Source organism: Chaetodon trifascialis, chromosome 23, assembly GCF_039877785.1.
Source record: "Chaetodon trifascialis isolate fChaTrf1 chromosome 23, fChaTrf1.hap1, whole genome shotgun sequence".
Lineage (NCBI taxonomy): Eukaryota > Metazoa > Chordata > Actinopteri > Chaetodontiformes > Chaetodontidae > Chaetodon > Chaetodon trifascialis.
This window is the reverse complement of record NC_092078.1, coordinates 3,745,488-3,758,041: the sequence shown is the minus strand read 5'-3', so window position 1 is coordinate 3,758,041 and position 12,554 is coordinate 3,745,488. Positions and strand designations below refer to the sequence as shown.

Sequence of the window (12,554 nt, the reverse complement as noted above, 5' to 3'; positions counted from 1 at the left end):
TTAGGGAGTCATTAAAAGGAGCGAATGTCCATTTCCTCATTGGAGCCCCGGGGTGACACAGTGCCAATAGCGTATAGATCCAGAACAGCTCACGTTTCAAGACAATAGTGTTGTTTTCCCCCCTGTGGGAGTCGGACAATTCCAATATAACGAAGAGAGGCGACCGTGTGGTCCATCAGACCGAAGCGTCCTGGTGTCTGACGGTGCTGCTGCGCTCTGAGGTTCTGTCTTTGAGAGGTCTGGACGTTTCGTTTGCGTGTGCTCGAGTCCACAGAGGCGTCTATCGCACTGCCGGTTTTAAATAGATCAGGAACAGAGCACGCGGATCATTTCTGCAGCAGCGTTTTGGATGTGGCACGGACGAACGGCGTCCTCCTGCCGATCAGAAACCGCCGAGCGGCGTGGTTTTCAGAGCCGGCGAACAGCAACATACAGTATTCTCTCATTTTGGCTTGGAGGACTTGTTGAATGTAAGTGGTCCAAATCAGAGAGACTAATTATAATTGAAGACTTGAACATTAAATGAAATTCACTCATTAAAGTAAATTTGCACACATGAGGAATCCAATCAGGAATAAAAGGGGCACAAAGCAGCCTGCGCAAAAACGCCGTATGCTAAATATTCTACGGCGGCGTGTTGGTGATGAGCAGGGACGTTGGCCGGATTCCGCCGTTGCCCACTTAGCGGCAACAGCGGAATAAATCTCGCACAAATCTCGCTGCAGGGGGAGCTGAATCTCGGCAGAAAAGGCAGCAGATCCGTCTGACACCGGAGGACGACAGCCAGCTTCATAAATATGGAGGGCAGAGTGTTGAGGAGCGGGAAGGAGTATGAATATTTTACCGAGCCGAGGCCAGCGGGAGAGCAACGGCGAGGACGGCCGCAGAGAGAGAGCCAGAGTACAGCTGGCTGCTTCAGTGTTATATAACACACACCCAAACAGATGGACACACGCAGCCCGGACGGACGCTGGCGCACAAACTGAAAACACACACGCGAACACACTGTTCACGACGGCGGGAAGCGCAGCAGCGCTCGTGCACGCAGGCGGCGACACACACATAAACACAGAGTGCCACAAATGAACACAGGAAAGATGAATGGCCACACGCACGCACACACACACACACACACACACACACACACGCTGTTGCTGTTGTCCACCCACGACGCATTCATCCATCTTATTTTTATCAAACACAAGTCGAGCCAAGTCTGAGACAATAAATGGCTTAATACGCGCATGAAACCACACACACACACACACACGCGCAGGATAAAGACATGGCAGAGGAGGAGAAGGGAGAGGAGATGGAGGAGGATGTAGGAGGCGACATACTGTACTGAATAAGATGAAGACTGTACACACACAGCGAGGGAGAGGAGTTCAAACACATTAACGCTTCTGTTTCTTTGTCATTTAACTCAACACGCTGGTTTAGATCAACAGGTGATGTGAATGAAAGCATAAATCTGGTTACGTCAGATATTTCTCTTATTGTCAGCTGAATTGATCCTCCTAGCCCGTTCACTGCCTCGTCCACCCACTTACCCCTCTGTTGCATTGATATACTTTTGCCTAAAGATTATTACAAACACAATTGTAATCCGCTTTGTCTACAAACTGTGCACACGTCTTGCTCATCTTGCAATACAAATGTTGCAAGGAGCCGTTAAAGCCACTTTAATAACAGGCAGTGCAGGAGCTGGAGTTCTATGACGAGATGTCCGCCTGACATCTACCTGCAGCTGGCTCAGCGGCTAGGCTTATCGACGCAGCTGCGAGGCAGGAACGGACTGAAAGAAGAGAATTTGCACAGCGTTCAGTCGAGCAAGCTGAAGTTAGTCAGAGCCTTCTCGCGGTGTGAGAGACAACTGTAACGAAAAGGCAGCTAATGTCGCTGTTAGCAGTTGTAATCATCTGATAAATGAACACTTTACATGTACAAAAACAAAAAAAAAACACAAAAAATAAACCATTTCATTGTTTTTTGAGTCAGTCCCACAAATACTGTCCTGATAATGTAACTGTGTATTCATCCGCAGCTGAAAATAGAGCCTAACAAAAGCATAAATTAGCTGTTTGCTAAAAACTACAACGACCAGCTGTTTGGGGATATTACTGTCCCCTTTTTAAAGACTTAACTATATATTTAGAGTAATTTTTAAAGATTTTCCATCATGGGTTTTGGGGTGAGAGCCCAGCAGAGCAGGGAAGTCGGTCGTTATCGGGAGACGGATCAACACCTTGTTGAATTTGTTGTCCGAAAGAAAAATGGAGTCAGTCTTCGCCTTTCTAAAATATCTCAGTAATGCACTAAGACGTTCATCCGTTCATTCATTCTCTCAGGTGTTTGTTCAAAGTTGCGACGGCACTCAGCGTCCCGCTCATTCAGCTAAAAACCCGCTGTGATCGTTTTAATGGAGGAGCCGGGCAAAGGGCGAGACAGCATGAGTCACACAGAGAGAGAGAGAGAGAGAGAGAGAGAGAGAGAGGACAACAGAAGAAGAGAAATGGTATTACCTGAGAACAAATGGAAACCCTAGCTCCCTTGAGAGCTCATTTGCATACAAACACACACACACAGGTTGTACTCTACAAACCAGAAATTAATATCTAAATGGGAATGACAGCGGTCCACCTTAAAAAACAAAAACAAGGCAGAGTTACAACCACTGACTAAGATAGAAACAGATGTCTTTGAATGCCTCTTTCTACACACACAAACACTGCATGCACACAACTCCCCCCACCCCACCCCCCATGCACACACACACACAACAGTGTCCATCCAATCTAATGCACACACACAAAATCAGAAATACTACCTTAAATAACATCGCTGCAAGGTGAATCCACATACACACCACGAGCAGTGCCCCTGTGAGCTGCCATGCACACACACACACACACACACACACACACACACACACACACACCCCCTTCAGTACAATATAAACACACGATAGCGAGGGAATATTGAACACACACCCTCTCACACATATCTGCATGCTAACACACACACACACACACACACACACACACACACACACACACACACCTTCAAGGCGGCCGACTCACACCCATATCAGCGCAGTCCAACGCCACACACGCATGTAAACACTTTCCCACCCGCCTCCGCTTCTGCCTCCACGCCTTTCCCACCCACTCAAAACACACCACGCACTCTCGCCCGCACACACACACACACACGCACGCACACACACACGCTCCCTCCATCCATCCGCTCCCCTCCTCTTTTCCTCTCCATCCATCCTTACCTTGCAGCAGGCTCTGGAGGTTGAGCTGCGCCTGCTGGTGCAGCTCCTCGACACACTCCGGCCTGCTCCACGAGCCGAACACGTTCACGCTCTGTTGCCATGGAGACCTGAAGTGGGCCGCGCCGCCGCCGCCGCTGCCTCCTCCGCCGCTGATGCTGCTGTGGCTGCCGTCGCCGTGGCTGCTGCTGCTGCCGCCGCGCCTGCCGCCCTCCGCCTCTAGACCGCTGGTGGCTGGAGGAGAGAGAGAGAGAGAGAGGGAGAGAGAGGGAGGGAGGGAAAAAATGTTGAGAGGAAGTGATGGATGGAGGGAGAGAGGAAGGAGGAGAGAGGGAGGGGAAGAGAGGAAGTGAAATAAGGAGGGGAAATAAGATTAGTGAGAGCGCGGTGGGAAGGAGAAGGAGGAGAGAAAGGGAGGGAGTCAGGGAAAGATGGAAGAGAAGGGGGATCGAGGTGAAGAGAGGAGATGAAAGAGGAGGAGAAAAGGGGAAAATGAGGGGAACAAAAGAGGAGAAAGAGAGGGGAGTGAGATAAGAAAGATGAGGACGATAAAGATGGAAAAATGGGGAAAAGAGAGGGATAGAGAAGGAGAAAAGGAGGGATGGAGAGAAGAGGAAGAGAGGAAAATCACACGTAAATAAAAATATATGAATTTGCATAACTAATACCCAGAGACGCAGATTACATAACGCAGTGTGTTGTCAGGGAGAACAAGGACCGAGGGAGGAAGGAGGGAGGGAGGGATGGAGGGTGGAAAAAAAAAGAAACAGGGATTAGGGGAGGGATGACGGGAAGAGAGGTAGAGAGCAGATTTGGAGGGGAAACAGAGAGAAGGAGCGCTTAATTAGGAGGGAAAAGGAGTGGAAAGGAGATAGACGAGGAGGGAGGGAGGGGGAGAAGGAGGGATTAGGGCAGGGAGGTACGAGAGGAAAAAGACCAAGTGTGATTGTGGCATTAGGAAGAGAAAGAGGAACACGAGAGGGAGGAGAAGGGAAGGAGGGATGACATTTAAAGGGAGGAGAACGGAGGAGTGAAGGGAGTTTGTGTGATTTGGCTAAAGAAGGAAAAAAGGGAAGGAGGCGTCGACTCGGCCCCTGTCGCCATCAACCCTCCAACACAAACAATCACAACAGATCATCCCGAATCACGGCGAACGGCCGTTCAACGCCGGCATGAATGAGGCTTTGAACGATTCAACGCATCCAGCAGCTGATTAAACGTGACGGACAAACACTGGGACTCCCAAATGTGACGGCAGACGGCGTCCAGCCGAGCAGAACTGAGCTGTCAGAAGAAACCCGAAAACTTTCAGACAAAGACGCTGAAATCAGTCGTTACTGTCTCTGATGGAGAATTTGTCCCCCGAAATTAATGATGACAGTTTGCAATTCTGCAAAATCTACAAAACTAGTGAAATGTTGCCCCGGCTCGCTGTGCGGAAAAAAATACAGACCATAATATTCAATTCGCAACAGTTGCCACAGTGCAGTTAGCCACCATCTTGGATTTATGGAACTATGCTTCATAGTGTAACCAGAGTTTAAGTTTAGCATAGCTGAGCAGATTTCATCACAAACAGCAAACAGGACTCACAAACGTGCATTAGCTTTGGTTTAACAAAACCAGCAAAAAAAAAACAGCCGTACATAAAATAATAATTCACACAACATCTGTGCACGGCAACTAGTCAGGTTACAGTTTTGATACGTGGTAAAGGTTAGCATACGCGGCTATCCACACTAGCTCAGAGACTGGCAGTGAATGTTGCCATATATACGACTTTAACTGCATCCTTCATAATGGCCCAGTATTGAACATAATCCTAGTTTTGAGAAACCTCTTTATGCTAACCTGAAGTACTCTGATGGATACTAAATGTTCCAAATGTTCAACGCATTGATACGAAACTTCATCCCAAATAAGATAAAACAAATAGGCTAGCATTATGTTTGTAAACAGTGGTGGAATGTCAGTACTGTACTGTAATGAAATACAAATTTGAGGTACTTGTAGTCTTTTTCTTTTCATGCTACTTTCAACTTCTAGTTCTCAACAATTCAGAGGGAAATACGGTACTTTTTACTTCACTACATCTATCTGACAGCTTTTGCTACAATTCACTTTACAAGCATAAAAAAACATTTAAAAAGCTTAGAAATTATGATACTTTGTCACAAATCAACATTGTATCAAAGTAATAATGATAAGCAGCCATTTTGATACGTTTCATGGTTTCAGCTTCACAGTTTTTGCAGCTTTACCTTTAAATTATCTTTATAATCTTAATTTATTTTTTACTAATTTTGAGGTTTGGACTGTTGGTTGGACAACACATGTATTCTTTATTCTTTTTCACAACTTTACTTCCTCCCACCTCACTTTCTCTTGATATAATGATGCTTCTGGGTGTTTTACTGTCTGGCTTCTATTTAATTTGTTTTACTGTCTGGCGTCTAATTCATTTTTTCTTCAACATTTTCACGTTAAATGATCTGCACTGGTGATAAAAACACAGGCAGGGTGATCTCCCCTTTGGCTCAGACAGATCTTCCAGTGACAGAAATGTCAGTTCCTGCTACAGAAAACACAGTTTGAGTCCCGAGCAAGACACTGACGCACCAGCTCGCTTCGGCTGAGCTAAACACCAGATACTCTAAATATAAACGCAGACTCCAACATGTGTGTGGGAAGTATCGCTGAGGGGGATGCGCAGAAACTATTTCTTGATTTGAAGCACTTTTGGGGGAAGAAGGTAAGAACTGAAAGAACACTCGGTTCCCGGCAGACAGACGTACACACAGTTACTCCGTGGTGAATCTGCCGCCACTATCACGTCTTGTTTGCTCTGAAGCAGCCGTCTCCTCGCACAAAACCCGCCGTACTGTATGGAATCACAATTACACCCTCCCAGCTACCGGCTTCATCTTCCTAAGCTGCTTTCACACAATCGGCTCCCACCAGAGAGAGCTACTGTTTATGATACAGGAGTGCACGTCAGTAAGTATCAGCGGCGGAGAGGAGAACAAAGGCAATCATGCATGATTTATGGTGTACCGTACTGTAGAGCAGACATATATTCTCACCACAGAGCCTATGCCATTTGACTTTTTGTCATTTGTAGCCTTACATACAGTACATTCATTTTGAGAGCTTTCTTCAGCATTGTTTCTTTCTGAAGGTAATCTGTGTTATGGGATGTATGCATTGTGTTGTGGGTCTTGCTGCGAGTGAAATATCCCATTAGGGAACCTGAGTTTGAAGCAGAGGCTCACCCAGCAGATTATACTCATTCTGTGCTTTTTTAGTCTGTTTCAAGGAGGCAAACAAACTTTTGCAACTACAGAACTGTTTCTTTACATTCTGTATACTGTTGTCGCAAACACACAACACTCTTTTCAAGTATATTAGTAATTATATTAATATATCAAGACTGGATCAGTGTTTTTGAGTGATTAGCTGTAGGTAAACACATTTTTCCTTTATTGATAGAGGTCGATGGTGGTGTGATCCTAAAGGGTGACTACAGCGTATTTAAATGCATGACTTGGAATTGTAAAGGAGTATTTCTACAGTGTGGTGTAGGTACTTTTAGTTGAGTAAAGGATCTGAATAATTGCTCTAACGCTGGACTACTACAACATGTATTTGTGGCATGATCGACGTTGGGTGTGTGCGCCATTTTAAAATGATTCAAAGATGCTGGACTGTAATGAAAAGGCTGCAGCGTCGGTCACTTTTTTGGGAGTTCGGCTCTGATATTTTCAGCAGACCTGGCAGATGATGGCCATGCAGAGGTAGAAAATTTGGTACAAAACAGTCAGAGCTGACTAATTTTTCAAATGTTAAACCTTGATTTTGGTAACTGCAGCGCAGGCTTCCTGAGCCTGCGGGGAAAATGAGAGAAAGGCCGACGTCAACATGCTGTAAGGCGTCATGGGGGCTTGAGTGCTCGCTGGGAACATCTTTTCAAAATGCTGGCTTCCTTCGCTCATTGTTTACAATAAAAAAAGATGCACTCTGAAGATCGCTCAGAGCACAGCAAGTACCTCAACAGGGCACGGAAAAAATACGACGTTCCAGCTTTAGTATCATCATCATGTGTTCAGGTCTACAGCGTTTCAGTACAGGCAAAAAGTCAAGACAAGCTAAAGGTTTTTGAGCCATAATTAGTTTTACAATCTTTCTGTGGTGCCTGTTTGTTTTGAGAAGGATATTTAGAGCTAATTAATGTCAGACTGATCTGTAACAGATGCCGGAGGGTGATCTTTAATTAGATTTTGGATACTACACTGACACACAAGGTCGAAGGTGTGAAACAAGTGTGATCTGTGACACCAAAGCTCCCGGAGTGACCTCTTGAAAGGTAATTATGCAGCAATTCCAAACACATGTATGAAAGCGAAAGGGGTTTAGAGTTGGAGTTGAAGATACATTAGAGGTACTTTCTAACAACTACCTTGATTTTGTAACTGCAAGAAAAATCCACGAACAGCCTCTAAAAGTTTCAAAATTACTTTATGCATTTGTATGTAAATACTGGTTTTTAATTAAGGCATGAATCTTTGGACTTATATCAACCCTACCAAGGATTAGTGGAAACACAGCTGATTTAACAAGTTAAATATATGATCTTGTGTGGGTGAGAGTGTGCATCTGTGTATTTTTGAGTCAAGTTATATGTGCTTAAGTCACACAAGCCTCTGGAGCTTCTGAAAATGTGGCACGAATTACTGTTAATACACATCATTGTTTCTGTGACGGTGTGCAAAGAATTTCTCACTGTTCCTACAGCACATCAACACAGCAAGGAGTCGTCATCTACCTAACAAGGTTTTTCACAGGCTGGAAGCCTCACAGGATTCAGGCTCATCTCCAAAACACACCAAAACACACCAAAACTGCTGCAGTGCAACGGCAGATCATACAGGCCCATCAGAAACTAACAGGAAGCGAGACAAGGCAGCAGGCCCAGAGACTGACTGGTCAAAAAAAATCCATGACAGGACGGTGGACTTTGTGTTGTACTGTTCCACGTCTCTACCTCAACAGTCAGCTTCTCCTCATGAGCCATGACAGCCGAGACATAAAAAGAAGACAAGCCGTCACTTGACGCAAAGACCATAAAAGAAGACAACCTGTCACTTCTTAGAGAAAAATTCAAAGTACAGTGGCCATGATGTGCCAATCAGAGAGCAGGTTCAGAGGAAACGTGCTGCTTTGGAGGAGGATTGATGGTAGAAAATAGGACAATGGTGGAACGTTAGCGTTAACACCACCACTGATGTTTACATCTCAAACAAGAGGGGAATTCACAACAATAAAGCAGCCTGGAAAATATTCAGGACACTTTGTTGAGCAATTCAGAAAGGTCTGCCGTTGCTCTCGTGAGTGATATGCTAATAACAATAACTAGCTACATTAGCAACCTGTCACAAATAACCTATTGTTTATCTTGTCAATGTGACAAATATTAAGTTACATGCTTGTAACTGTTTACAAAACACTCTGAGTCAGTGAGAGCAGAAGCTAAAGAGTTAGCTAACTTAGAGACTCACAATCTGAACAGTATTGACATTTATGAAAACAGTTAGCTAACTTAGCTTGTGACTCAAAGTCTGAACTGTACTTACAGATGCTGAAATGGTTAGCTAACTTAGCTAGCGACTCACAGTCTCAACAGTATTGACAGAAGCTAAAACGGTTGGCTAACTTGGCTAGTGACTCAGTCTGAGCAGTATTCAGAGAAACTTAGCCTTTCTGTTAGCATAAACAATAATGCACTTTCATTTGGCACAGTTAGCCATTAAAGGGCTGTTCCTGTCACAACCCACCTATCTTTGCTAATGATATCATGACTCATGTTTAGTTAAATACCTGTACCTGGAAAGAAAACAGCTGAATCACAGTCTGAACAATGTTTGCAGAAGCTAAAACAGGTGGCTAACTTAGCTAGCAAGTCACAGTCTGAGCAGTATTAACAGACGATAAGTGGTTAGCAAACTTAGCTAGCAACTCATAGTTTAAGACGCTTGCAAAACGCCAGCCAGTGTAGCCTGTCTGTCAACGCACTGCGCTGGGTAAGGCAGACAGTTTTGATGGATATTGTCAACTGCTTCTATTATCCAGAGATATTAAATTAAATAAACGTCACCTACTCTTTGTCTCATGGGTATGTTTCCATGCTGTCACAGCAATAATACTGTCTGAGACACAGGAAAACAACTGAATGAATTTGCTGAAGGGAACTCTTATTTTCCAAGTGTTTGCTCTGCTTCCAAAATAATATGTTTCATCTCAAGACAGCTGCAAAAACCTACAATCTCTCGTCCTAAAAGACAGACAGACAGCTAAAAATGAAAACATGTTTTGAGGATAGTGCGGAACAACCTATTGGTGAGATCGTATACTGTGCTGAAGGATGAAACCAGGAAAACAGGTATATGATAGTGTTTTGGTTGTGTTTTCACCGGCGTATAGATGCATTTTCTGACCTCAAAATGCTTTCAGACCTGGGAGCTGACAGCTCAGACTGTTTTGACGGATACACGAGACAAAGGAGTCTTCGGGGATACTTGTTTCCTTTGAGGTTAACAGTTAATTCTTGATTAAAAGCTGAGCAGCAGCCATGCACACACAGAGCACATCCACTCCTCCTCGGCCGAGATGTCACTCTTTTCCCTCCTCCCTTATGTAACCACACCACGGTGACATGAAAAGGAAGGAAGATGGAGGGATTGGATGGAGGAGAGATACAAGCCTCTGGGCATCACTGGGCAGATTTAGGAAAAAAAGCTCAATCTCCACAGTCCTTCTGAGTAAAGGGGAAAGATGGCTCTGGAGAGGAATGCGTAGCAATGACAGGATGGTTCAGGTTCAGAGAAACATGGCGAATGCCGAGTTCAATCCCCATAAATGCTTGTTCATGATCATGTCAAATTTCAGTTGAGCTAAACAATCCCGTAAATGGGGTTCATGAAACAGCCGTTTTTTATCTCAAACATCAGTCAATATTGGATTAAATAGATCAATTACTCAAATATCTACTCAAGTCAGCACTGGAGTCTAAAGCACCATAGGCAATGCAAATGTGTGTTTCCAAAATGTGTTTTTAATTACTTGTTTGAAGTGTGGAGTGAAAATGAAGCTGAATGGACCTGAAACATTTGGGCACGATCAGCGAATGGGAGTGCTTGAAAGCATTCAGGTTAGCAAGATTTACCCTGACAGCAAACATGTTGAGTACAAGACGGACAGAGTTTTGGACAAGGAAAAACCAGGTGATGTTCCTCCAGCAACCACTTCAAATCCAAAACATGATGAAGCCTCCTTGCTCTCTCAAGCTCACTGTCAACATAGCAGAGGAGCTTTGTGTTGTTTGTGTTTCATGTTTCATGTTCGAGTTTTCATCTGTACGACAGAAGCAAAACCACCACAAACAGATGGAGATCCCATTCTTAATTCAGCCAACCGAGGCCTAATTGAGATGTGGGCAGCCATTCAGTGGGTCTGGAACCAAGCAAGAACTTAATGAGAAACGTGTGTGAAACGCAGTAAATGTTCTTGATTTAGTGACTCAAATTCAACTTTTTCTGGCTTACAGAGGAGGTCAAGGGAACCAGTGACTCAGAGGAATGGTTTTCGTATCTTCAGAGCATCATAACATGCATGGTTGGAAGCAGAGTGGGAGCCAGACCGACACATGCTGGTGGTCTTAGAGCCGAGAGATCAGCAGGTTTCCACACAAATGTCGGGGAAATCGGCAAAAGAACATGCAGATTAATGCGTGTTTCCATCGACGACTGTGACGCCAATGTTAGGAGTTTATCCACGTAAACAGCTGGTGGCGCGACTTCTCCAGTCAGGTAGACTTTAGACTGCTTCTTTATTGATCCCAATATGGGAAATTATTTTGTTGCAGTAGCAAACATACAGACAAACACAAAATGTATACAAGAATTGTTTAAAAAGTAACAAAAAAGTAGCAAAAAAATATAGACAGGAAACCTTAAACCACCACAGAAGAAGATGACGGAATTACATGAGAGCTAGCAAAGATGGCACCAGTCAAACTGTGGCAAACAATGCAGAAAACGTGATGGAAATATGACATTTCTGTTTGATTCGTGCAGAGTCTTGCAGCTCACACAGATCTCATGATTTGTCTGCTGCTGTTTTCCATCTTTTCATCGGATGTTTGAGTCACCTGCTTCATATATGTCATGATTTATTCGCTAAGTGTTTTCATTGGCCTTTGTCGCCTTTAACTTTTATTCATAAACCAACTTTTGCACCTCAGCAAAGCGTAAAAATTGAAATGTGCAAAAAAAGTGATGGATGGAAACTCTCCCAGTGATACAATATAACCCGGTGATGAGACAGCGAACCCACTGACCTTCTCTATAATGTAACAGTGATGAAGAGGTGAGAGAGGATTGAGGCGTTACTCCCAGCTGACGCACACAAAACACAGGAGTGATACTTTGACTGCGCCCACTCTCACAGCAGGGAGATAGATGGCACACATCCTCATGATGACACACAAATGCAGAAAACTTGTCCACAGTAGTTTGTACTGTACTGCGTCCACGCCACACACAAACACACAAAAAGTTCCACAATGCACCGAGTCTACACCGACACACGCACACACAAATGCATTAGCGAGGTGTCGTGTGTGGTTATTTTTCTCTAAGGCCTATTACTAATTCATTCCCCTCGGTGTGAGTAGGAGTGTCAGCAGGGAGGACGCAGATTTAGACAAGCTGTTATCACTGGACACACACACACTCTCTGTCTCTCACATACACAGATGAATGGATAAACAGAAGTTAGCCATCGCTCATATTTAATCATTTCATCACCCACGTACTCGCGCAGATTCCGTGCATGCGGGATAAAAATACACACACACTTGAGGAAATGTGATGCGGTTGATGAGCCGGGAGCTATACGCTAAGCGCTAACCTGTGTGTGTGTGTGTGTATGTGAATGGCAGGCTCATGAGGCTCCATTAGCATTAGCCCAGTGCTCAGCAGCTTTGTTTATGTTCATCTTAAATAACGCTGTCAGTGCCCACTGCACGGCCTGGCTAAAACAAAGTGTGTGTGTGTGTGTGTGTGTGTGTGTGTGTGTGTGTGTGTGTGTGCAGGCCACTTAGTAAAAGCCACGCAGTAAACTAGATTTACTGACTACAGTGAGACCCAAACCGAACGTTAGGCGTCCTTCTGTGTGCCGTTACCTGCTTAAAGTCAGGCCCATGCAGATATTACTGCTG

The 12,554-nt window shown here is 44.5% G+C and overlaps 1 protein-coding gene across 3 annotated transcripts in view; it reads right to left on the bottom strand.

Annotated features, from left to right (window-relative positions):
- The window catches only part of nhsl2 (NHS-like 2), a 122,337-nt gene that overhangs the window by 38,285 nt on the left and 71,498 nt on the right, over positions 1-12,554 (bottom strand). For all 3 annotated transcript variants that reach the window (XM_070993060.1, XM_070993061.1, XM_070993062.1), the window contains exon 2: positions 3,284-3,514. In XM_070993060.1, coding sequence (XP_070849161.1) covers positions 3,284-3,514 — 231 coding nt within the window. The remainder of the gene's footprint in view (positions 1-3,283; positions 3,515-12,554) is intronic.